The sequence below is a fragment of the Danio rerio genome, chromosome 20 (assembly GCF_052040795.2).
Source record: "Danio rerio strain M-AB ecotype USA chromosome 20, GRCz13ab, whole genome shotgun sequence".
Lineage (NCBI taxonomy): Eukaryota > Metazoa > Chordata > Actinopteri > Cypriniformes > Danionidae > Danio > Danio rerio.
In genome coordinates, this window is record NC_141040.1 from 2642017 (window position 1) to 2670000 (window position 27984).

Genomic DNA, 27984 nt, shown 5'->3' on the forward strand with positions numbered 1-27984 from the left:
GTACCACTGCTTGACATCGCAGCCCACCATTATCAATGTATGGTTTTAGAGGATATGTGACCTGTGCACTTTAATATGTAAGATTCATGAGGCGCAAAGCAGTACCTTATCATACGGCAGCATTCCTCTCAGAGGGAAACGCAGAGTGGTGGGGTCCAGCTTCCATGAGTTACAGATGGCCCCAGAATTATTGACCACAGGCAGAAGACTGCAGCGCCCTGACACACACACATACAGATCAAACATAGGACATACGGTCATAAGAGCTTACAATATACCACAGTAGCCATGATTGTGTACAGTTTACAAATTTAACCAACGCAGGCTCATTGTAAATACATGCTTCATTCTACTTTGTGAGCCTACTTTAATATACGTTTGACTGCAGTTTATACAAAAAAATGAACACTAGGGGGCAGTGTGATGCTCACAAGTAGAGATCTGCACGGTACTAAATTTTGAATCCCGCTCCTGCCCACCCCCGCCAGGTTTTAGCCCGAACCCGACCGCTCCTGCTTATATTCAGCATTTGTTGTCCCGCTGCCCAACCCGCCCCGCCCGTTCCTGCTAACGGACGAGGGAGAACAAAACTGAAAACCACCCAGCTATACAGTGTCCAGACAGCCTATAACAAGCTGTCTGTATAAACACACACACACACGCACAAGCAAGTGACACACACAGACAGTGTCCCGCTCTCTCTTTCATTCACAAACACACACACGCACACACACAGAGAGAGAGAGAAAGAAAGAGAGAGAGACAGCACACGGCTCTCTCTCTCTCATTCGCACACACATAGACAGCAACAAACAAGCTAAACGCAGCATCATGCTGTCTCATTCGCACACACATACTCATGCTCGTTCGTTTGGAAGTCGGAAGGGATATTGTTAGACCGCCCGCTTCCATCCAAAATAAACCCGTTACCGACCGCTCCCGTGCTTTATTCAGAAATTTATTCCCGCACCGCATAAATGTGGTCGGCTCCCGCGGTACAGCCGTAGGAATGCAGAACTCTACTCACAACTTTTGTTCCTTTTCACACTTATGATATTTATTGGGACATATTACTGCCGAATAAAGGATTATTTTTGTGCAGTTCTTTGCAGAACACCAAATAATTACCACAATACAATGTAATATCTGTTAATTGTAATGAATGGGTCTGCATCACATCGCTTTATGACATGGAGCATTATCCTGCTGGAAGTAGCCATTAGAAGATGGAGACACTGTGGTCATAAAGGGATGGTCACAGCAAGAAGGTCGCTGGTTCGTGCCCGGCTGAACCAGCTGGCATTTCTGTGTGGAGTTTGCATGTTCTCCCCGCGTTGGTGTGGGTTTCCTCCGGGTGCTCCAGTTTCCCCCACAGTCCAAACACATGCGCTGTAGGGGAATTGGATAAACTAAATTGGCTGTAGTGGTTGAGTGTGTGTGTGAATGAGTGTGTATGGGTGTTTCCCAATACTGGGTTGCGGCTGGAACGGCATATGCTGTGTAAAACATGTGCTGGAATAGTTGGTGTTTATTCCACCGTGGCGGCCTCTGAAATAAAGCCTAGCCGAAGTAAAATAAATGAATGAATAAAAAAAAAATGCATCTCACCACATATGGAGTTTATACGTGCCGTCGGTCTGAAACTGTCGACAAAGTCAGATATCAGGCTGCCCAACAGCTGCAAAGAAACACAAACCTTGTTTAATTTTGTAGGAGCAGCTGAAAGGGGAATCTCCACGAGTGTGAACATGCGTATGTTTGTTACCCAGTGTGAGAGCGCCCCCTCTGGACACAGTTTCCGGATCTCAGTCACAGCGAAGTACGCCGGCAGCAGACAGGCGTTGCGGTCCAGTATATACTCCACAACCTTCACCAAAGAGCAATTATTCACTCACTGAAAACTCAATCACTCATCTTATGCGCATTTTGGAATTACTGCATTAAAGGTGCCCTTTCATAAAAACCTGGGTATACCAAGGCGTAGTAGAATAATAAAAAATCAGTATATGGAAACGGACACACTGTGAGCCTCAGACACCACTGTTTCCTGGTTCTCATGTAAATTCCACGAGTGTAAAACCCCAATGGACAACGGGCCAATCGGAAGACAAAACAAACTGTGACGAGTCTCAAAGGCCACACCACAACAGATCTGGTGAGCAAAATACATCATGCTGTGTGTGTGTGTGTGTGTGTGTGTGTGTGTGTGTGTGTGTGTGTGTGTGTGTGTGTGTGTGTGTGTGTGTGTAAGAGCTGCACGTCAGAGCAAATCTTATTAATATTCAATACACAAACCATATAGGGTCAATCATGGACCTTCTGATTCAGTATTTTATAGACAGCACTAATATACGGTGTGTATATATATATATATATATATATATATATAAATATATATATATATATATATATATATATATATATATATATATACATACATATATATATATATATATATATATATATATATATATACATACATATATATATATATATATATATATATATATATATACATACATATATATATACATATATATATATATATATATAAATATATATATACATATATATATACATATATACATATTTATATATATATATATATACACATATATACATATATACATATTTATATATATATATACACATATATACATATATATATATATATATATATATTTATATATATATATATATATATATATATATATATATATATATATATATATATATATATATATATATACATATATACATACATATATACATATATATACATATATACATATATATATACATATATACATATATATACATATATACATATACATATATATACATATATACATATACATATATATACATATATACATATACATACATATACATATACATATACATACATATATATATATATATATATATATATATATATATATATATATATATAAGGGCTGTGAAAATTAGCGTGTTAGCATGTCCTTACATTCATCCGCTACACCCACCCCCGTCCCTCAAGGTCCTCGGCCTCATTTGCCTAGAGCGAGAGTTCAGTTTGCTCTGGTCCTGCTTGTGTTTAATGTGGAAGGAAATTTAGATAAGACCAAGGACGTGCTTTTAGAAGGAATGTTTCAGTATAAAACAATTAATGTGGCATCAGCAGGCTATCCTGCTTTCAGAGTTTCATGCAATTTCGGGTGTTTCATTTTTTAATATTTAGACCAGGGGTCACCAACATGGTGCCCGCGGGTAGTCCGCGAGGATTACATGAGTTGCCCGTGGGCCTGTTATAAAATTAGCTTACCATGGCACCACATACCAGTGAGCTGCATCGAATATTCTTTGTAGCTATTCTTTTTAAATCACACTTGCATTGGTTGATATTTATCTGTTTCCAATCATTGTTGACAACTATGTGAGAAATCATTAACATCATCAGTGTCTTCACATAGATGAATATCATTAATTAATAATAACATATAATTAAAAGTAAATTGAGCAAATAAGTTATTAGAAAGTGTGTAAACTGGTAGCCCTTCACATTAAACGATACCCAAGAAGTAGCTCTCAATTTCCAAAAGGTTGGTGACCCCTGATTTAGACTTAACAGCAGTTCAGCAGTTCACTCTCATTCAGCATAATTTAATTCAGGATGATTTAATGGAATTTGATACCGCACGGCAAACAGAAAGAAAAAACATTTCGGGACTCACGTGATCCTTTAAAGCAGGGGTCACCAAACTTGTTCCTGGAGGGCCGGTGTCCTGCAGATTTTAGCTCCAACCCTAATCAAACACACCTGAACAAGCTAATCAAGGTCTTACTAGGTATACTTGCAACATCAAGGCAGGTGTGTTGAGGCAAGTTGGAGCTAAACCCTGCAGGGACACCGGCCCTTCAGGACTGAGATTGGTGACCCCTGCTTTAAAGTAATCAAAACTCGCTGTTTACATGGTCGACTCTTAATCAGAGTATTATCTTAATCAAAGCGGAGTATTGCTGTCCATGTGAATGAAAGTGCCAGATGATTTCGCAAGCTGTCAAAGACAGCCAATTTCTCCTCCTTAAGCTGCGTCCATGAGCCCTCAAATGTTTCATTAACTTTGACATGTTTCCCCCCTTTTGTAAAGCGTCGGCTTCGCGTTGGTGTGTCAGAATCTTTGCTTGTTAAATACAGCCATACTGTAGAATGCTTAGTTTAAGCAAATTTGATGAACGCGATCATGCTTGTTGATGAATCTGAAGGGATCCCTCTCGCTCACCGGCACTGTGTGCGTTGTCTGTGTGTGTGTGTGCATGCATGCGTGCGTGTGTGTTTGTAGTCCACTAAGAATCCAACATGGAAAGCATTTTTGTTTGTTATTGGCATGGATTGTTTTGAAATTCAAATGGCACTTACATGTCTGTGTTTTTATTTCTGTAATAAATACAGCATTTCGTGACTAATCACGATTAATCACAAAAAAAGTGCGATTAATCACGTTAATTTTTTTAATCATTTGACAGCCCTAATATATATATATATATATATATATATATATATATATATATATATATATATATATATATATATATATATACATACAAAAAATCCAGCATTCACATCAGTAAAGTCATATGATTTACTTTTCACAGATGATTAGATAAAAATGTGTGAGTTGGGACGCACTAATGGACAAATCAGTGTTTCCAGCACACAGTAGAACATCTGAAATGTTGTTTTGCTGATTTCTAAAACTCCTCAGCATCAGTCCGTCATCACGGTGCTTCAGTATTATTATTACTCTATTATTATTCCCTCCAGAACGGTCTTGAGCATCTGTTTGCGCTCCCAAAGAGCATCTCACACCTCCAAAAGCACAATCAATTGTGTTTCGTCTTCATCTTCTGAGGCGCAACTCATTTATTAGAGAAGAAAAAACACCCCAGTGGCTTCTCCAATCGCATGAAACTATATTTTTCTGACTCATGTTTTCTCTAGTTTATCAGTAAGCGACCATTTTGTTTTACTTGACTAATTGGATGGAAACGCTGCTTTACGTTTTATACAATATTCCAGTATTGCACAGAAGACTAATTCAAACAGCTAATGAGGCTCTGTGATCTGTGAACTCAAACACACCTCTCGTGCCGCGAGCAGCTGCTGAACCACAGCTGAGCTCACAAAGTTGGGGATGGTCTGAATCTTGTCCAACACGGCCTTCAATAGATCTCTCACACCCTGAAAAACAAAGAGAGAGAGTGTGAGACTGCACTAACAACATGAAACCTGCTGTAAAGGGACAGTTCACCCAATATTAAAATCTTATTATCTTATCAGTTGTTCATCCTTGTTGCAATACATTGGAAGATATACTGAAGAATCCTGGAAAAAACAGCCATTGACTTCAATAGTATGGAAGAGAATGAGGTTTCCAGCATTCTTCAAAACATCTTCTTTGGTGTTCAACAGATGATAGAAACTGGTTTGAGGGAGAGTAAACAGTGGGTGGCAGCACGGTGGAGCAGTGGGTAGCACAATCACCTCACAGCAAGGTCGCTGGTTTGACCCCCGGCTGGGTCCGTGTGGAGTTTGCATGTTCTCCCGATGTTTGCGTGAGAAATGCCAACTGACCCAGGTGGGACTCGAACCAGAAACCTTCTTAATTTCATTAAAGGGCCATGAAACCCCCTCGTTTCAGAAGGGTGTTTTCACACCTCTACTTTGGAAAAGGTCAGAAAAGTGGGCGTGTCCAGCTCTGTTTAGGAGGGAGTGTCGGAGAAAGAAAAGAGGCATAATGTGGGAGTGTCTATTTGGGCGCGCTGACTTTCAGAGTCAAAACACACCCACACAGGAGAGAAAGTGACTGTGTTTACATGGACATCTGTAGTCGAATTATTTGCCAGATTATTAAATAATGGACTTTAACTGCAGTTTGGCTCTTTCATTCAGGGAATTCATTCATGCCCCTCGCGACAAACAAGATATTTGATTCGAGGATCTGCTCTAAGCGTGTATTTTTCATGCAATGGTTGATACCGCACGGCGAATGAGAGAAAAAAAAACTCAGCATTTCCCGGAAACTTAGATGCACTCGGCAGGTAGCGTCAGAAAGCCGCGTGTGTTATTCCGGTCACGAAATGCGGCGAAAATCCTACACGAGGTTAAAGTTTGGTTGTGGTGCTAACATGTTTGTACTCGGTGCAATAGTCAGTTCGATACGAACAAACTGAATAAACAAAGAGCACTGGTCGCTCACTTCCCAAATCTGTAGAGACAGGACAATCTCCAGCAACTAGAGTCGCGTCTTTATTAAGAGGAGACTAAAGCGAATCCGGATATCAGCGATTGCAGATGAGAACAGCTCTCAGGTAAACAATAATCCTCCTTAGACATGTAAGTTATTGTTGTCGAGCGTCGCGTACACTGTTAATCCACACGTGACTCCAGCTGAGCTCTCACAGAGAGAAAATGAAAACAAAACTTAACTGCAGCAAACTATAAAAGCAACACTTCACGCTTGTTTTGCCAACACAACGTGGCGTCTCTGTCGTCTAAACACTGTGACAGTAATGAATATTAATGAAGTTGCACAATAGAGCGTGCTGATTGGTTTGACCAAGCTTTACTCATGCATTAATGCAGCACACTGTAAGACGTAATAAGACACACTCTGGCACAGACGTCCAGTCTGCACGCTGGAATACACGCTATTATGTCATGACCGTGACGCAGCTTCAAAAATTCGTTTTAAACCGGATGTACAAATTCGCTTGAAATAACGCAAAAACAACCAATTTACACTTTTTAGTAAAATATATGTGTCCTAATAGTGTTTTTAGCAGTGTGGGACACATATACGACTGTCAACAGCTCAAAACATGTGTTTTGTGACCCTTTAATTAAATTAAAAACAATCCCTCCTCCATACTCTAGCATTAAATTCTCTGCCTATAAACAAGTTGCTTTGTATAATCAGCTCTTCTTGTGTGCATTGCCTCTTCGTGTTAAATCTCTGAATGCCTCCTCTGTTGTAAGTCCCTTCAGACAAAAGCATCTGCTGAATGACTAAATGTAAATGTAACTCGAGAGAGAGTTTGGATGTTCACCTTATAGTCGACTCCTCCGATGATTTTGCGGATGAGTTTGAAGGTCAAAGCCCAGAGTTGAGTCCGTTCCCACTCCAGACTGTCGGAGCTGATGAGAGCCTGACACACCATCCTGACAAACACAACACACAGATCATATAACTACTACTCGCTTCACCCCATCAACAAAAACTAAGGAGAGTTAGCGAACATTTCATCACTATTTTTTTTGTTATTTGTATATATATATATATATATATATATATGTTCAATTAATAAATACACTTACCGGCCACTTTATTAGATACACCTGTCCAACTGCTTGTTAACACAAATTTCTAATCAGCCAATCACATGGCAGCAACTCAAAGCATTTAAGCATGCAGACATGGTCAAGACGATCTGCTGCAGTTCAAACTGAGCATCAGAATGGGGAAGAAAGGGGATTTAAGTGACTTTGAATGTGGCATAGTAGTTGCTGCCAGATGGGCTGGTCTGAGTATTTCAGAAACTGCTGATCTACTGGGATTTTCACACACAACCATCTCTAGGGTTTACAGAGAATGGTCCGTCAAAGAGGAAATATCCAGTGAGCGGCAGTTCTGTGGGCGCAAATGCCTTGCTGATGCCAGCGGTCAGAGGAGAATGGCCAGACTGGTTCCAGCTGATAGAATGGCAACGGTGACTACGTTTACATGGGCACCAATAATTCGATTTTAATGCGATTAAGACAATACCCTGATTAAGAGTCGACCATGTAAACAGCTATTTTTGATTAATTTAATTCGATTAAGGTCATAATCGAACTAAAGACAAATAAAATTAAGACATGTGGAGTATCCCGATTTTAGTCGCATTATTAAAGTGCATTACAGACATGTAAACACCTTAATCGAATTATTACCGTCATGTAGGGCGCACTCACACGCACACACACACACACACACATGGCTGTTTGACACTCTTTGCACCTACCGAGTCAGTGCAGACCACAGACACCTGCCTCGTGGAATGCGGAGCTTTTTTTTTCTTCCATTCAGCATGCGGTATGAACTTCCATTAAAACAACAGTCTTCCAGCAGCTCATAGTTGCATCCGTTTTATCACGGAGGGAAAGTGAAAGTGCCAAACCGCAGTTAAAGTTGACAAATTAATAATGAAACACCCGAAATTACATGAAACTCTGGAGGAAATGCGGATAGTGCGGTGACGCAATGACGTTAATCTAAGTATGTGCTATAACATGTAAAACGCGATCATGAAAGAAACATTCAAAAAGCAACTCACGTAAACGCCTTAATCGTATTATTGTCTTAATTAGATTAAAGCAAATAATTCGATTACTGTTGTCCATGTAAACATAGTCAGTAACTCAAATAAGCACTCGTTACAACCAAGGTCTGCAGAAGAGCATCTCTGAACACACAACACGTCCAACCTTGAAGCAGATGAGCTACAGCAGCAGAAGACCACAGCGGGTGCCGCTTCGCTCAGCTATTAACAGAAAACTAAGGCTACAATTCACACAGGAAAATTCCCAATAAGTTTGATGTGTCACATGACCCTCTTCCTATTTAAAAAACAAAATTTGGATCCAAGATGGCCGACTTCAAAATGGCCACCATGGTCACCACCCATCTTGAAAAGTTTTCCCCTTCACATATACTAATGTGCCACAAACAGGACGCTAATATCACCAACCATTCCCATTTTATTAAGGTGTATCCGTATAAATGGCCCACCCTACCCTGTAGATTTTTTTTATTACTATATAAAATCAGCCCAATCAATTTAAACCTATGAATTTTTCCAAATAGAGCTAGTCAAGTCATCTGGTAAAATTGTATTCATATCACAATATATGTCGCAGAGAAACTAAATATTACAACGTCAGATTTTTCCAATTTCGTGCAGTCCTAGTCATAAGTGTAATTTTTTTTAACACTGAGATTTATACAGGGTGAACAACTCATCTTTCAGCTGATGTACGCTTTGTTAGGATAGGAGTTAGTTGAGATTAAAGTCTGAATCATTTTAGTTTAACTGTTTAGGAAATGGAAAAGACCATGCTGTTTGTCCTGGGTTGAGTTGCATTTCTACCAGTGTTCTTAGCAATATGGTGTGTGTGTGTGTGTGTGTGTGTGTGTGTGTGTGTGTGTGTGTGTGTGTGTGTGTGTGTGTGTGTGTGTGTGTGTGTACCTGGGTGGCAGCAGGCTGGTCTCCACCGCCATGGCCAGACAGTCGTAGAGGAAGGCGATGCGTTTGGGGCTGTGCTGACCATGAATGAAGCGCACGATCCACTGCACACACTGCTCATGAGACTCCTGCAAGGACACCAACACACACACCGCACATTTACAGCTCACACAACATCTCTTCTCCCTGACTATCAAAAACTACAATGTTTTACTTCCTGTATACACAGGTGAAGTCAGAATTATTAGCCTTTAAATGTCACTTTAAGCTGTATAGAAGTGTCTTGAAGAATATCTAGTCAAATAATATTTACTGTCATCATGGCAAAGAGAAAATAAATCAGCTATTAGAGATGAGTTATAAAAACTATTATGTGCAGAAATGTGCTGAAATAAATCTTCTCTGCATTAAACAAAAATTGGGAATAAAAATAAACTGGGGGGCTAATAATTCAGGGGAGGACAAAAATTCAGGGGGGCTAATAATTCTGACTTTAACTGTGTGCGTTTATTTATTCTCATATTGAGAATACCGCGCTGAAACTTCACATAATTAAATCACAATATCAGTCAGAAAAGTCACAATTAGATAATTATTTGAAATCTTGCAACACTTATACTTCTTTTATAAAGCAGCTTTATGCAATATTGTGATACACAAAGCAAACATGGACCCTTGTGAAGCTGTTTTCCAAAGGGAGATTTAACAAACAACACCTTGAAATAATGCAAACATAAGTAAACAAATGCCAAATGCAGGATCAAAAAATTGCAACCTTAGTTTTTTTAGCTCATTTTATCAAACCTCTTTTGTTTTTACCAATAATGTTGGTCACTATAAACACTTTGGGCTCTATCTTAATGATCTAGGCACAAAGTCTAAAGCGCAGGCCGCAAAAGCATTAAGGGCGTGTCCGAATGTCTGTCTATCTATTTATCCGTGTGTGTGCGTGTGTGTTTGTGCAACAGAATGTGTGTGTGTGTGTGTGCGCGTTCATATGAGTATGCGTGTGTGTGTGTGAGTGCAAGTGTGTGCATATGAGCAACTGTGAGCAAGTCTGTGTGTGTGTGCACGCGAGATTAAAAGTGTGCATATGAACAAGTGTATGAGAGATTCTGAGTGTGTGAGTGGGTGCATGTGTGAGTGTGTGTGTGTGTGTGTGTTTTGATTCTGACCTGCGGCAGGGTACTCCAGAACTGCCTAAAGGCTCCTAAACAGCTTGTGAGTTTGGTCTTCTCATCCTCAGGGCTGTCCATGAACATGCTGGGCACACACACACACATATGCATAATTTAGGTATCCATTATCACTTATAAGTGTGCATTTTAGGGCTGCACAATATATCGCAAAAGTATCGTTCTCGTGATGATTATATATTTAATATACAAATCATAGACGTGTCATAAATTACATTTATTTGATGCATTGGTTGTTTATGTAAATTTGACCAGATTTGATCAGATGGGGCCTTACTATCTTTAGCCCCGCCTCCCTAGTAGTTGTTGTTCTGCTATTGGCTAGAAGCTGAACCCAGAGCTAAAACTGAACACTAGTGGGTGGAGTCGAGTCAAGAGAGGAAAATAACAACAGCCTGTCAGGAGATCTTCACAGGTTTCCACTTATTCATTAGGCTCTTTTTTAATGATCTAGGTGCAAAGTCTAAAGCTCATGGCACAAAAGCATTAAGGGCATGTCTGAATCCACTTACGCACTGCGCCGCGGCGCACGGTCTAACAGGGTTAAGCTTATTCTCTTAATGAGTTCTGAGTGTGTTTTGAGCATAACGTGTAATAAACCTATCAGAGTCTCTTCTCTCATTCCCTTTAAGAGTCAGTTGCGTCGTGTTATGGTGGATTTGCTATTTACAAGGCGAACTCTGTAAGGGAAACAACTGAACACTACACTAGCGAGAAAACAGTTAAACAGAGCATCTGCAGCGAGAGGATAAAGAACGAGCCTCCTCCATTCAGCCTCTTTACTTTCTCTTTACTTTTACTCCTTTACTTTGGTGGAGGAAACTCTCTCCACTGAACACATCCATTAGCCCACATATATAATTTCATTTGTTTAGCACAAAGATGTGTTTCAAAACTATTTCTAAATTCAGTTCTAATCTCCAGCAAAGGAATAAATGAACAATAATAACCAAGTGTGGTCAGAAATCTGAGTTATATCAAGCACACGTCCTGTTCTTATGCCCCTTATGGTGATGCAGACGTCTCCAAAACCACACAGATGGACACGTCTACACTAGTTTTTATTACACAAATATAAATATGCAGATAATAAATAATAATTAATATTTAACATTCCAGTATCGTGCAGCCCTTGTGCGTTTTCGCTCTATAATATGGTGTTTTATTAGTCTACTCACCCAGCAAACGCCTCCTCGATCACCTCCGTTTTCTGACGTAAACAAAACGGTTGAAAGTTAAAATGTGTACATTAGTCTGACATCAGTTAGCCGTTATACATGAGACTGTGCTGTGTACAGCTTAGCTAGTGAGGTAAAGTTATTTTATATTCACACATTCGCTCAGTGAGAACTTCTGACATGCTCCCTGTGTTGTTTACCATGGTACTTTGAATATTCGGTCTAAAATAGCTAGTAAGTATGACTCGAAAACAACATAAGCACTATCTAATTGACTGTGAACAGCGTTGTGCTTTGATATTCATTGGCTGCTAATATGATTTCGCTATTTAGAGTTTGCAAATTATACTTTTCAGAAATAATATATATATTTTTTAAAAGTTCAAATGTGCGAATATAAAATTAATTTTACCCCAATGGTGTGCTTATCACTTTGAGATTGAGATATTTAGGTAAATTTGGTTTTATATTCGGACATTCTCCTTAATAATATAATTTTAGAAAAGTATTATTTGTAAACTCTAAATAGTGAAATCATATTAGCAGCCAATGACTATCAAAGTACAACACTGTTCACAGTCAATTAAATAGTGCTAATGTTGTTTTAAGTCATATTTACATCTGCTTTTAGACCTTATATTCAAATTAGCACAGTAGATAATATCTAGGGAACGTTAAATGAAGGAATGTGCGAATATCAAACCCACTTTACCTCAATGATTGAGATGTGACTGCTGCTGTTGTTGTTACTGTGATGAATGAATGAGAAGTGTGTGTGCTGCATCACCCACCACTACATCCTCAAAGATGCTCTGCAGCTGAGTCTCCATCGGGACCGCCATCACGAGCACACACCTTCACGCACACTCATACGTCCATGTCTGAAATGAAAGTGTGCGCTGTAGTTTTTAATAAACGCTGGATGAGGCTCTGATGAACACAACAGAAGAGCAGCGCCAGAACTGAAACACCAGAAGCTCGAGCGTCGCTGAAAACATTCCGGCAGGAACACACACTCATAATACCATGGTTCCGACATTGTCGAACAATCTGTTTAAAAGATTTTCTTGTCTTGCTCTCTGGCATGTGGTATATTGTAATTTAGTTACATGTGTTTATAATAATAATAATAATAATAATAATAATAATAATAATAATAATAATAATAATAATAATAATAATAATAATAATAATAATAATAATAATGTTTTCAGCCATCAGCCTTCCTGAATTTTTTGCCCCCCTCCCCCCACTTTGAGGACTTTGCAAAGACACAGGACACATCTAAAAAACCTCCAGACAATATATTAACATGAGAGAGATACAAACTTTTCCATGATAGATATACATTTTCAATGACACATCTTATATTTAAACTTTGCGTCTCATATAATTGAACTAAATGTATTGTATTTCAATACATCAATACATTATCGAAGACTAGTTTAGGGCTGAAATTGAATGTTTATTTAACAATATTAAGGCCGTTTACACCAAGCAAGCACCGATTGTGTAGTTTTAGTTTTACTTTTTGCACTACGCCCATGTAACCAGCAGATGTCCTCAGTCTGCTGCGGTTAGTCTGTCTATCTAACCAAACAGTCAATCCGTCAGTGTTGTAGTGGATTAAAACACTAATTATTTTCAACAGCATTTTCAAAGGAGGCAACACAAAAATACCAAAACTTGCTGGAAATCTAAGGTGCTTTTATTTGTATAAGTCAATGTGATAGTATTTCACTATTTTCCCAGTGATGGGTTGCAGCTGGAAGGGCATCCGCTGCGTAAAACGTGTGCTGGATGGGTTGGCGGTTCATTCCGCTGTGGCGACCCCGGATTAATAAAAGGGACAAAGCTGAAAATAAAATGAATGTATTTACAATTCAGATGCACAAGAAACGAAGCAGGCCAGAGTGAATACATATATATATATATATATATATATATATATATATATATATATATATATATATATATATATATATATATATATATATATATATATATATATATATATATCTATATATATATAGATAAATATACATACATATATATATATATATATACACATATATATATATATATATATATATATATATATATATATATATATATATATATATATATATATACATACACATATATATATATACACACACACACATATATATATATATATACACACACATATATATATATATACATATATATATATATATATATATATATATATATATATATATATATATATATATATATATATATATATATATATATATATATATATATATATTTATTTATTTATTTATTTATATATATATAAAGTTAGAAGCAGAAGTTTACATACGCTGTATAAAAAGGCCCACAACCATTTCAGATGTTAATGTGACTAAAGTTTTTGTAGAATAGTATTTAAGGAAAAGCTCAAACACACTGCTTCCCTGTGTGACAACATGGGAAAATCAGCAAGCCAGAATCAACAAGAAAGCCAGATTACAATTTGCTAAATTACACTGGGAAAAAGACTCATGTTTGGAGACATGTGCTGTGCTCTGATGGAGCTAAGATTAAACTGTTTGGGCACAATGACCAGTGTTACATTTGGGGGACAAAGGGGAAATCAACAAGCCTAGAACACCATCCCAACTGTGAAGTATGAGGGCGGCAGCATCATGTTGTGGGGCTGTTTTGCTGCAGGAGGGACTGGTCCACTTTACGGCATAGATGGCATCATGAAGAAAAAACATTATGGAGAAATACTGAAGCAACATCTCAAGACATCAGCCAGGAAATTAAAACTTGGCCACAAATGGCTCTTCCAAACAGACCATGACCCTCAGCATACTGCCAAATGAGTTCAAATGTGCTTTAAGGACAACAGAATGGATGTTTTGGAGTGGCCATCACAAAGCCCTGATCTCAATCCTATAGAAAATTTGTGGACAGAGTTAAAGCTTGTGTGCATCCGCTGCATGAAACATATGCTGGAATAGTTGGTGGTTCATTCCGCTGTGGTGACCCCTGATAAATTAGAGACTAAGCTGAAGGAAAATGAACGAATGAACTGTACTTTTACTCAGATGTCTGTATTTCCCTCATTAAATCTCATCTGAAATCGTTAAACTTTGTCACTGTGCTGCAAACCATTATTTATACATCTGACAGTGAGAATGAAAGACAATCGCATGTAGTAGGCTGTAACTCAAAATATGTAGGCTACAAAACAACATAGGGAAAATGCTTTTAAAATTGTTCCGCCAACATTACTCTGTATAAGAAACTCAAACAGGTTTGGAACAAGCAGAGGATCAGTAAGCAATGGCTGAATTTTCATTTTGGGTTGAACTCATTCATTCATTCATTTTCTTGTCGGCTTAATTCCTTTATTAATCCGGGGTCGCCACAGCGGAATGAACTGCCAACTTATCCAGCAAGTTTTTACGCAGAGGATGCCCTTCCAGCCGCAACACATCTCTGGGAATTGGGTTGAACTGTATTACTCAAATGTAATATGCCACAATAACAGATTTGTAAAATCACTTCCCTTACATCGTGTAAGACAAAAGAACAGATCTTTTGTACTTCAGGCTAATTTTTTCACTTTCAGATCCATGAAAGAGGAACTAAAGCGCTGTTATGGGGACCCAACACAATGATGAGAACTAACGCCAACCCACAAAACCGACACGGTCGATTGACCTGAATCAGAAGGCCATTAGCACAGTTTTAGTCAAAGTAAACAAAGCGTACTGAAAATAGTCTTCCACACAGAAACAGATGGATGAGGCGTACAAATTGCCATTCAGGCAATGAAGTCACACCTGTAAAACCAGTCTGCTGACATACCGTAATGCTATACTGCTAACTGCTAACTAACTTAAGGAGAAACAATAACAATGAAGACGTTTATTAATCAGAATGTAAGATTTAAAAATATATATTGGCAATCCCAGCTAGGAAAATTCATGTGGCTCAAATCCGGCCCACATACCACATGGAATGATGGCACTTGAGTGGTCCGCTCCTGTTTGCCTGATCTGGGCCACAAATAAGCCATCGCAATACCACATCCCTGCTGAAAAATCCAGCTTAAACCAGCCTAGGCTGGTTGGCTGGTTTTAGCTGGTTGACCAGGCTGGTTTTAGAGGGGTTTTGGCCATTTCCAGGCTGGTTTCCAGCCTGGTCTTAGCTGGTCAGGCTGGGAGATGACCAGCTAAAACCAGCTTGACCAGCCTAGCCAAGCTGGGAGTCCAGCCAAAACCAGCTATATCCAGCTTAAACCAGGCTGGTCAAGCTGGTTTTAGCTGGATTTGGCTGGTAATTTTCCAGCCTGACCAGCTAAGACCAGGCTGGAAATGGCTGGAAACCAGCCTGGAAATGGCCAAAACCCCTCTAAAACCAGGCTGGTCAACCAGCAAAAACCAGCCAACCAGCCTAGGCTGGTTTAAGCTGGATTTTTCAGCAGGGATATTAGCCGGATTTCAACCAAATGAACCAGAACTGACCCTATACTGGGCCACAGTTTGCTTTTATCCTGGCCCAGACTCGGCCCACAACAGACACTTACATCTGGACCACATACTGAATGCAATGATGGCTCTAGGACGATCTGCTCCTGTTTGACAGATCTGGGCCACAAATAAAACAAAGCAATACCACATATCAGCCAGAATTCAACCAAATAAACCAGAACTGATCTTATTGTGGGCCACAGTTTGCTAATTTCTGGCCCAGATCTGGCCTATTACTTCTAATAATGGATTAAACATTGATCACAGGTTGTGCTCCGCCTCATTTTGTTTGCTGTAATGAACAAACTTTTCAAGTTCTTAGTTACAGCAGCCCAAAAGAAAATTTATATTAAGAGGTTCAGGGCTATGAGCCCAACTAAAGCAAACATTTTTCCCCATGATGGTGACTTTAGTCTATGTGGTCCACATGTTTTAAAATAACTGGGCCACATTTGCCATATCTTCTTTGGGCCACTATTGGCTCAAATCCTCATTAGCCATAGTTTACTGTGCTGAATATTCGCCAAAAGCGGCCCACATTTGTTTTAAGATAATTGGGCCTCATTTTTCATATATTCTCTAGGTCACTGTAGGCTAACGGCTGCATTAGCCAGAGTTTACTGTGCCGAATATTCGCCAAAAGTGGCCCACATATGTTTTAAAATAACTGGGCCACATTTGCCAAATTTTTTCTGGGCCACTTTAGGCTCACAGCCGCAATAGCCAGAGTTTACTGTGCCAAATATTTGCAAAAGTGGCCCACATACGTGATAACTGGACTACACTTGCACATGTGAGCCACTTTAGGTTTAGACCCAGATTACCCTTAAATGACTCTGCCACATTTTTGCCAACTGTGGCCCACATGTGTCCTCCATCATTTGGGTCAAATTGGTAAATTTTCTATCTGGGCCACATAACTGCCTAAAGTGGCCCACATTTGTATGCTATCTGGGTTATAAGTAAACTGTTAGGTTGTTGTTAGGGTTAGTTTAAGTGTTGACATGTACTTGCTAAGTTTCTTTTAGTCAGTTAAATGTCTGTTGAAGGAGCAGTATCAACAGATATTAAGCAGACAGTCTACTAAAACTCAAATTAAAAGAATTTGGCACGTAGTTGCAAACTTTTAGTCAACAAAATGTGCGATAGGGACTATCAAAAAAAAGTGTAACCCACATATTGTAAAATGGTGCATAGCATTAAAAGTAGTTTTAGGCTAAATGATCATTAGGCCTGTCATTAAACTTACATTTTGGGTTTATCATGTTTTATTAATTGTTTTGTGTATTATATCTGAAATGTAAACTTGCTATTTTATTGACAAATTTCTTTGGTTGTTTTGTTAGAATAGTATAGGCATAGGATGATAACCGGTCTTAAGATTTACCATGGTTTTGAAAAGTCAAGGTTTTAAAACTGTAAAAAAAATCTGTTATACCATTTAGGTATTTGTAATTTTTTTTATGACTATTTTATTGAGGTTATTTTAGAGAACACAGTATCTACAGCAGAAAAGGACCCTCCACATCAAAGGCTATTAATCCATGATTTAGGAAACATATAAAAAACATATTGCTTAAACCAACATCCAGCATGCTATAGACCTGACCAGTGCAATGACTTACTTTATATCCAGAGAAAAGAAAGACCTCCAAAAATACCTTTTCAAGCTGTGAAGAAATCTATGATTTTGAAACCAATGAAGAGAGCAGAAGTCAATGATTTATTTTACCTGATATGTTTATTGTTTTTTAAATATTTTTAATGTAAAAAAACATGTTCAATGTCGAAAAATGTTTTGTTTTTTACCTAGACATTTATAAAGAATATATTTTAGAGCAGTAATCACAATGGCGTGAAACAATTTACCCAAGGTTAACACACCGTCAGAATCTTATTCCGGCCCATGCCTATAGTATATACTTTATATATTTCATATGTTTTACAATGAAAACACATCGCTCTGCTACTGCTAATATCTTAAGGAGAAACAATACAAAAAAGACGTCACTTTTTCAGAATAAGCTATTAAACATATTTTTAAGTAGTGCAAAGCATTAAAGTTAGCATATTATTATTAATTATTTTGCGTTGTTCCTATATATACCTACTCACTATTTATGCTGTTGCTAAATATTTGCGTATTATATCTGAAATCTGAACTGTAAACTTTAATTTAATTTTTCTTAGGATTGCTAGAATTATAGCCTATATGTTGTTGTTTACAAACAAATACTGCACTTCTACAGCTAAGTGCTAATACCTCGTGAAGAAACAATAGCAATAAACACGTTTATTATTAGATATATTCAGTGTTTGGACTTTCAGCAGTGAAAATTAACCACACTGAACTGAATTAAAGTGAACTTCAGCCTTTAAACGTGGATTGAGAGAGTTTCAATTTATTAGAACTTCTATGTTAAGCTGCTTTGACACAATCTACATTGTAAAATCGCAAGAGAATTAAAGATTAATTGAATATTCAAATTAAAGATATCGCTGTTTGGGGCTCATGAATATTAATTAGGTGGCGTTGGCGTTGCGTATCCGCTTCTCTGATTGGCTCCGGCAAGGTCACGTGCCGCCTAGCAGCGCACTTCAGTTCAGTTCGCGAACACCTGAGCAGAAGAAGATGGACTTTGAGAGACGGCCGTGTGTTGAAAACTTCTCCAGCTTCATGTAGAGCAGAAAACACAGCTTAAAAAACAGAAAACCCGGCAGAATGCCAGCACTTCAGCGATGGATGTAGTTTTATCGATCTGTCTGTGTTTTCTCCTCAGAGCACTGTCAGGTAAATCTGTTTATTCTCGTTCTCCAGTCTGAGAGCGCCGTTGGAAAATATGTAAATGTGTCTGATACGTTTATAACAGTTATTAAATTATCATTAAAGCTGTTATATGATTATTAAATATTCAGAAATGAGACCCTGGACTACAAAACCAGTGTATTATTTTATATTGAGAGAGTATACGTCGACTGAAAGCTGAATTGATAGACTTTTCACTCATGTAAGTTAATACGGTTTTATTATTGGACAGTAAGTTAACTTATTGAATAAGTCTTGAGTCTGAGGCTTTAGAAAGAAACTAAACATTGAGGATATCGTGTTTAAAGTTGTCAGAATGAAGTAACAATCCATATTACTAATACAGTTTGACATATTTACTGGAAATTTACAAAATATTTTAATAGAACACGTTGTTTTGTTTACTCAATATTCAAATGTTTTTTGACTAACGTTAGATAATTTTATACAAAGTACTTTTGATTATTGGCACAAATATATGCACTGAAAGATGAAGTTATTTAAAGATGATTCTTTGTATTTACATTTTTTTTAAAGTGGTTGTAAACAATTTATTTGGGCTGAAATTAAACAAAGTTGAACATGACTAAATTGAATTTGTTTGTTTAAATTCAACACACATATGTTTACAGATATTTGTTTGCAACAATTTTGCACATGTTATTTTTTTCTGTGAAGTTTTTATACTGTCATTTCAGGCCTGTAGCCAGGGGGGTTCGGGTGGTTCGAAAGACCCACCCCTCAATGACAAAGGTCCAGAATATGTCCCATACATGAGCTCATTTGTCTTATTTTGACTGCTATGCCATCATAAATAGTGAAATTAATCCATTAAAAAGGCTTTAAGACCAAACAAAATCCTTTATTAAAATAATTTGAAAACTAATATGGCTATTTTTGTTATCCATTAATTTTCAATCAAATCAAATGTACGTTTTTTTTTTTTTTTTTTTTAACAAGAGAGGCTAGAAAGATTGTGCAGCCCTTTTATTGTTATTGTGTTTATTGTGTTATTGTGTTTTTTATTATTCAAATAGCCAAAATCTGACTGAAGACAGTTAAATGTTCTGGCCAGTTTGTAGGCTACAATAGGCTACAGTTTTTAATTTAAAACTTTTAACAGGTTTCTGTTTTTTCTAATGATTTATGATGTAATGAATTTGTATTTTAAAAATAATTATTTATTTATTTTTCTTTATTCTAAATTCTTGGAAATGTTTTGGTCGTTAAATGTCATTTTGATGACGATCTAACAAGCTAATCCAGCTAAAATAGTGCTTAAAATCTCACTAAAATACAGTATTTAAACCATACATTGTAAATAAGGTGAATAACTGCAAAAAGGTCCACATTTTGAGAAAAAAGAACCACCCCTTATACCAGGCTGCAGTGTTTTCTTAATAAATCATGTTCATAAATCAATTGGCATGTTTTTACAATATGTTTAGTAGTATCTGCTTGATTCTTCCCCTTTTTTACTGTGGTTTATGTTGTAAATTTGATCATGAAGTGCTGTTTTTACTGTGTTTATGAAGCAATTATAGTAAAATAAAATAAAAAATTATCCTGGTCTTTTTTATTACAAACAATTAGGTTCCTCCAAGACTATTTTTATTGTCTTAAAATGGCTCTAATGCCAACTAATATTTCTAATACCAACACACTTTTATCTATTTTGGTTTTATAAATGTTTAGAAATCACTTTAACACAGTCTCTTAACTATTAGTTGTTGTTTTTTCTTTAAAATACATATCACACTTTACAATAAGGGTTAATTTATTATGCTAATATTGAACAATACTTGAATTTGTGCTGCATTTATTAATAATTAAACATTTACTATTGAATGAATAAAATCCACAGTTTTGAATTTTAACATTAGTTAATGCACAATAAGTTAACGCTGATTAACAACTCTAATGCCATTAATTAACATTAACAAAGATGAATTAACACAGTAATAAATGTGTTGTTCATTGATTATTTTATTAAACTTATAGACATGAACTAATGCAACAATATTGTAAAGTTTTAGTAAAATGCATATGATCTTCCAACTCTAAAATCTCTCTCACATTTCTATTTTTATAATAATAATGATCATATTACAAACATGTTTTTGTTAGATTATTGCTTTGTAAGATTCTTTGGTTAAAAGCTTCTGCCAGTTTTATTGTCATTTTATGTTTTATTATGATTCATTTATAGTAGTTTTTTATTTCTATATTTTATTGTTTATTTTAAGGTAATTTTAAAATAATTTAAGGCTCAATTTCACAATATTTGTTTACTTGCAAATATAAAATTTTATAAAAATTTAAGCTTTTAAAGAGCTTTTCACAATAACTGTGGTGTTTGTTTATTTTTATTTTAGATTTAAATGTAAAATATTTTTTGAGTTTTAAAAAGAAATAAAAAATAAATTTCACGGGATTTGTTTTGTTTGTTTGTTCATTTTTATTTTAGATTTAATAGTAAAATATTTTTAGAGTTTTAAATTAAACAAATTATTTCGGCAGTATTTGTTTATTTTTATTTTTGATTCATTTGTCGTTCTGCATCATCATTATGTCATAAATGTGTTCAATTTGATCTCTTTTAACCTGATGTCGAGTAACAACAGGAAGCAGTTTCACCTGTAAGCCCTGTTGTGCCTCTTCCTGTGGTTTAGAAAAATCTGATTTATTTTAACAATGCTTGATCTGAACGCTGCGTTTCCTGCTTAGGCTCTGAACACTGGAGACAATCCATTAAGTGAAGATTCACATGCCAATGTGGGGTGTGTGCATAAACTGTAAAAAAAAAATCTATTAATAAATAGTTTCCGTATTTTGTGATTGACAAGTGTTATCTGGTTTGTTGGCCATTGGGAATTGCATAATGAAATGTTGATCTCTGCTCTGGTGTTGAATTTTGTGAAAGGTGACTTTCATTGACCTTTTAGTCATTTGAAATAATATAATGTATTATAAATAATACATAGAGAAATAAGTAACAATATGCAATAAGTAATAAGTAGGCCCACACAGAATCTGCGCGTGCAGAATTCTGCAGGTTTTCCGCAGATTTTTAGCCCATCATTAATTCTGTTTATTTACTTGAGTAAATCTAAGTTTATTTAGTTCTTAAATTAATTACAGAAATATTATTGCCTAATATGAAAATGTTCATCTGATTTATGCACAATACAGGTTGCATTTTAAACATTAAATAAAAGTTAAAAATATATTATTTTTTGTTTTACATATTAATGTTTTAGTCATGATACTCCCAAAATAATTCCACAGAAATCCGCAGATTTTTACCAAAATTATCCGCAGAAATAGCAAAAAATGTCTGCACATTCCGTCTGGCCCTAGTAATAAGCAATATTACACTCAATTGCAAGCATGCAGACAGAAACGTGAATGACAGCATTGTGAGAAAGTAGCCATCAAGTCATCTCACAGAATCTCAATGGGATTAAGGTCTGGGCTTTGAATTGGCCATTCTAAGACTTTCAGTTTCTTAGTTTTCATGCAGTCCTTGGTTGCTTTACTGGTATGTTTTGGGTCGTTGTCATGGTCCAGTTCTGCTTCAGCTTTAATAGGGTATATGCCAAAGCATGCTAATGGGACTTTTAATTTGCCAGTAACCTGGGTTAAGTGCTTCCGGCGAACTGTATGCAATGCAAAAACCGCCGCGTTTAAGGTCTGTTTTCTTTAAAAATCAGCGATCTCCACTGGCTGAGTGATATCCGATATAAAGTGGGTCTCAGATTGTACAAGAAGCACTGCATTAAATTACATTTCCCCCCGCCATGTCTTTATAATAAGAGCATTTATTTTACCCCAGTATATTTAATAGAGTTTATGCGCTAGCCTGCCGATTCTGACGAGAGAGTGCGAGTAAACCGCGTTTTGTCTCGTTTTACCGTTGAGCAACTTAATGAATTCCAAAGTTTATTTAACTGAATGTATTTTAATGACATTACAACATCGATGCTTTAAAAGGAGCCGTATAAAATGGAAAAAAGTTCACAATAACAGGTCACCGGAGGTTTATCAGTATGGGAAAAACACTAACTCGTCATATACCCTATTATGTATCTGACACACTGTAGAATTCATGATGGATTCTTTGATGGCGAGCCATGACGCTTTCACCTCTATGCTTCACAGTTGATATGAGGTTCATTTCCTGGAATGCTGCCTTCGGTTTAACTTTACGTCAAACATGTTGTCTGTTTTAGTGTCCAAATAATTCAATTTTAGACTCATCTGTCAAAAGAACATTATTCCAGAAGTCCTGGTCTTTGTCAACTTTGTCTCAGGCAAACTTCAGTCTGGCCTTGATGTTTCTCTTAGAGAGTAATGGTTTTCTCCTTGCACACCTCCCATGCAAGTTAAATGTGTGCAGTCTCTTTCTGATTGTAGAAGCATGCGCTTTCACATAGCCTGCTGAGACCTCTTTTACCATGTTGTGGTTTGCCCTCAGGTTGAACTTGCCGGGTGGGATGACCAGACCTGGGCATGTTGGCTGATAATTTGAAAGACCTTCAAATTATATAGATTGTAGACATTTAGATTATTTAGATTATTTTACATTTGTATTTTATTTTACATTTATTATTTTATATTTTACAGTGGAATGGCTCACTTCAAAATCTTTAGAGATCTTTTTTTAAAGTCCTTACTAGATTTGTAGGCTGCTGTGTTTTTCTGAAAGCCTCAGACAGCTTTTGCTGTCACTATGCAGGGCTCAACAATAAGGACTGCCTGATGGCCTGGGGCCAGCTTGAGAGACGATTGGGACAGTAGACAAGATCCTTACAGGCCCGATTGGGCCAAGCGTCACTAAAGTTCATTTTGCTTGCGACAGTACGATCATTTGTCAATTGTGATATAACCGGGCTCGGATCGTATTGCTTTCTCACTACAATCGATCCGCACCAGAGTTCGTTTCAGTCAAGCCGAGACCATCTCATTCAAGAGATCTCGGACCGATTGTTTTGGTGCGGATCTGAACGCAATTGGTGGTTTCACTTATGCCAAACGAACCACGCTAACTGGGTAAACGAGACGGGTTCCGAAACAAAAAGTCTAGGTGTGAAAGCACCCTGAAGCAGCAGTGCCCTGACAGTTTTGGCACTGGGTCTACGTTTGCAACGCTGCACACACTCAATTAATGTGACAATGCATTGATAAAGACCAAAAACACATTGAATGACCGTAAAAAGCTATTTTACCCAATAAATGCATCAATAAAATCCACAGATTTTTATATAGTCAATCAAATCAACTTTTAAAACGGCAACAAATATGTATTTAGGCCCGAACTACAAATCCAAATTTAAAATAATTTTAGTTTTAAACTAGTGGCATTTTGAAATCAATGAATGCATAACCATGAAACCGAAATTATTTCTTAGACTATAATCGTACAACCAAAATTTATAATCGTTACATCCCTAGTTGTGGCTGCTGTACGCTATGCATTATATACAGGAGCGCACATGCGTCTTCGGTCCTGTCAGACGTGGTGCGCAGTCTCATTCCTATATAGCAGAGAGTGTCTGTGAGAACTCTACCACGCGCGATTCAGAGAGCAGAAGTTTGTAATCGCGTGACCAAGTAGAGACAGAAATCACATGCCATTGTGTAAATAAGATATTACATATGGCTATTTATCTTGTTTATTAAAGAAGTTCTGATCTGGTGCTATATATAAAATACAATTAACTTGACTTTAAAGGGGGTGGGGAAAGCCGTTAGGGGGGCGGGGCAAACACTGAGATGCTGGCGGCAACATCATACTGCCCCCGTAGCGTTCGTTTTAAAGATGAGATGCAGCCATATGGAGCTCTGCCTACATAATTCGCGCTCTCCAGAAATGTATACATGGGAACGTTTTCACATTAGCCTGTATTGCCGAATTTTCTTAACTTGTCAAGTTAACCTAATTCACCTAGTGAAGCCTTTAAATGTCACTTTAAGCTGAAAACTCGCATCTTGAAAATGATCTAGTATAATATTATATACTGTCATCATGTCAAAGATTAAAGAAATTAGTTATTAAACTATTTTATGTATGTATTGTATGGATGTATGTGAAAAAGGATGAAATGTTCACAGGAGAGCTGCTAATGTCTTGAACTGTAATGTTGATTTGTTAACTCAACAGCGTCATCTGCTGATGGACCGCCTGAGCCGCGAGACGTCCACTTCTACTCGGAGAGTTTGAGAAACGTGGTGAGGTGGACGGCAGGACACGGATCTCCCAGTGACACCGTCTACACTGTGGAGTACGCCATGTGAGTGTGAAATAAAACACACTCTCAGTCTCAGCAAACACACATTCTTCAGCTCTTAAGCTTCCCAACCCTGTTCCTGGAGGCACACCTACAGTACATATTTTGGATGCCTACTTGATCTGAATCAATGCTCTATATATAGGTAATTGGTGGCGCAGTGGGCAGTGCTGTCGCCTCACAGCAAGAAGGCTGCTGGTTTGAGTCCCAGCTGGCCAAGTTGGCATTTCTGTGTGGAGTTTGCATGTTCTCCCTGTGTTGGCGTGGGTTTCCTCTTGATGCTCCGGTTTCCCCCACAGTCCAAACACATGCACTGTAGGTGAATTGGATAAGCTAAATTGGCCGAACTGTATGAGTGTGTAAAAAGTTTGTATGGGTGTTTACCAGTACTGGGTTGCAGCTGGAAGGGGATCCGCTGTGTAAAACATTTGCTGGAATAGTTGGCGGTTCATTCCACTGTGGTGACCTCTGAAATAGAGACTAAGCTGAAGGTAAATGAATGAACGAATATACTCAACATTAATGCTGTTTTCCTGCAGTTACGGGGATGCGGATGAGAAGATACCCGAGCAGGTGAGATGGAGGCCGGTGGATCAGTGCATCTCCGTCTCTCAGACTGAATGTGACGTGTCTCAGGAGACGTTTGACCTGCGGGACGAGTACTTCGCAAGAGTCCGCGCTACCAGCAAACACGGGCAGTCCGTCTGGAGCGAGAGCATCGGCAGATTCAGACCACTGTCAGACAGTGAGTGACTGCCTTGGATTTTGGTCCGTTTTAAAAAAAAGTTTGGGCACTTCTGCTTTTAACGCTTCCTAACAGTTTGATGCATGTCTTGAGGTAGTTCAGTACGGTGCAGCTTGATTGGACAGGAATCACAGGACTGATTTTTGTAATCCCCATAGACAGGAAGTATGCGGTTTCGGACGCAGCAAATATTTTTTACTCATCTTGTTTTAAGAATTTTATGTGTAATGTGTAATGATGCAGGCGTGCCAACAGGGACAGAGTTCCACATGCAGTTAGGGATGGCTGACGTCAAACTGACATTTCGAAATCCTGAATCGCAATTGTTTCGAAACACTGCACTGAAACGTCATTTATGTGGGTACAGCGCTACTATTTGCTCATTATACATTTATTAACATTTCAAAAATATTTGAATTCTAGATTCACATACATTTTTTGACACAATATTAAAAACATGTGGCTAAGAAATAGCTATATTGGCAGGGCAAGTAAAAATCTGAACCGCTGGCCTAATCGGGCCAGTAGAAAAAATCCTTAGCGCTGAACCCTGCTGTTAACACACATATATCAACTGTGAGTTAGTTAATGATTGTTCACTCATTTTCATGCCAGAAATACATGACCTTTGTTGATGACAGTAATAACACGTCCTATAATAAAACAGCACATGGAATATTATGCAACAAACAGGCACTGCATTTATTTATGGCAGTTTTATATCTGGTGGCTCCGCCCCTCAACCTCACACTCATCTGCATAATCTAAAGAGCCACGCCCACATCAAAATCTGATTCACAGAATTAAGTCCCTCCCTCTTTTGTTCTTTGCCAAGAATATTTCCCATGTCCTTGCTTGTACATCTCACTTCAAACAAGAGTTTTCTGGTGGCATATTTATCTATTTAAGGAGTAATCATGCGATTTGTGAGATAACAGTCATTACTGCAAAATAAACACGTCTGATCAAGTAGATCAATTCAGTTTTCCAGCACACTCTCTTTTGTGTGTGTAATAAAACAATAAAACGATTCAAACTCAAATCAGATTTTCCATGTAATAGATAACGCACAGCTGCTCGGTTATTATCAGAATAAACACTGGGGTTCAGATGGCCTTGTTGAGGTTTATAGTTTACACTTTACAATAAGGTTTCATTTAGGTATGCACCAATACCATTTTTTTGGAACTGATCCCGATACCAAAATTCTGAGTATCGATCAATACAGATCCGACTCCGATACTGTGCCTATATTTTTTTACCAACTACATTTTATAGTTCTGGTGCTCAAGTAATATATATTCTTTAGTAAAAATAACAGACCTATAAGCCTACAGTATATGATAGATGGCACAATCTAACTAAAACATGATGCTTGCTGTAAACTATAGGCTACATTATTTGAGCATTTGCTATGACATTGATCTGATCTGTTGGGGTTCAGCTTATGTTTCCTTTTGAAATATTAGGAATTTTCTTTAAAATCTGTACTAGGCTACCACTATTGACCCTAGTCGTTGGTAAAATAACCTGCATTTTAGCAAAGCCTGATATTTTCCTGCAGGTTTGAAGCAGACTAAACTAAACCGTCTGAGGCCAGTTTTACTTAATAAACATTCCCTCGCCTAAACTGGAGCTAAATGCATTTCTCCACTGATTATTAAAACTAACACAAACAAATAGTCTTGGGTAGTTTTTCGTGTTGTCATCAACGCAACATGCAGTTTGAATTGTGAATGAATGGAGAATGATTGACAGGTGCAGTGGCGGGAAGCGCTGAACTGAACATGAATTTAATCATGTGAATATTCATCTGTGCTTCACATTAAACTATAGAAAGTCTTCAGAACATTTGGGTTAGTGGGTCTACAAGACACATTTCCAGTGCCTTATAATAGGCTACCTTTGTGGCTTTTGCTGGCTTATAAATAAGGCCAGACGGAATCTGCGGACGTTTTTTGCTATTTCTGCGGAGAATTTTGGTAAAAATC

General features: G+C 37.4%; 4 protein-coding genes across 12 annotated transcripts in view; 2 read left to right on the forward strand and 2 right to left on the reverse strand.

Annotated features, from left to right (window-relative positions):
• Positions 1-12628, reverse strand: part of med23 (mediator complex subunit 23) — a 77784-nt gene extending 65156 nt beyond the window's left edge. For 5 of the 6 annotated variants that reach the window (XR_015517578.1, XR_015517579.1, XR_015517580.1 and 2 more), the window contains exons 1-9: positions 12433-12605; positions 11642-11673; positions 10443-10530; positions 9271-9395; positions 7093-7204; positions 5126-5224; positions 1766-1867; positions 1609-1678; positions 106-218 (exon numbers count right to left, since the gene is read on the reverse strand). Coding sequence is in view for 2 of the 6 variants with exons in the window: in XM_087296623.1 (XP_087152749.1) it covers positions 106-218; positions 1609-1678; positions 1766-1867; positions 5126-5224; positions 7093-7204; positions 9271-9395; positions 10443-10530; positions 11642-11673; positions 12433-12483 (792 nt within the window). In the remaining 4 variants the exon portion in view is untranslated. 6 annotated transcript variants of the gene reach the window in all.
• The window catches only part of ppil4 (peptidylprolyl isomerase (cyclophilin)-like 4), an 892903-nt gene that overhangs the window by 478982 nt on the left and 385937 nt on the right, over positions 1-27984 (reverse strand). The gene's annotated exons all lie outside the window — the stretch shown is intronic.
• Positions 1-27984, forward strand: part of akap7 (A-kinase anchoring protein 7) — a gene marked incomplete at its 3' end in the record, with an annotated part of 498825 nt that overhangs the window by 142416 nt on the left and 328425 nt on the right.
• il20ra (interleukin 20 receptor, alpha) overlaps positions 18758-27984 on the forward strand; it is a gene marked incomplete at its 3' end in the record, with an annotated part of 20662 nt that continues 11435 nt past the window's right edge. Inside the window, 3 exon segments of the mRNA NM_001079676.2 lie at positions 18758-18943; positions 25122-25251; positions 25788-25993. Coding sequence (NP_001073144.2) covers positions 18892-18943; positions 25122-25251; positions 25788-25993 — 388 coding nt within the window. The 5' untranslated portion in view covers positions 18758-18891.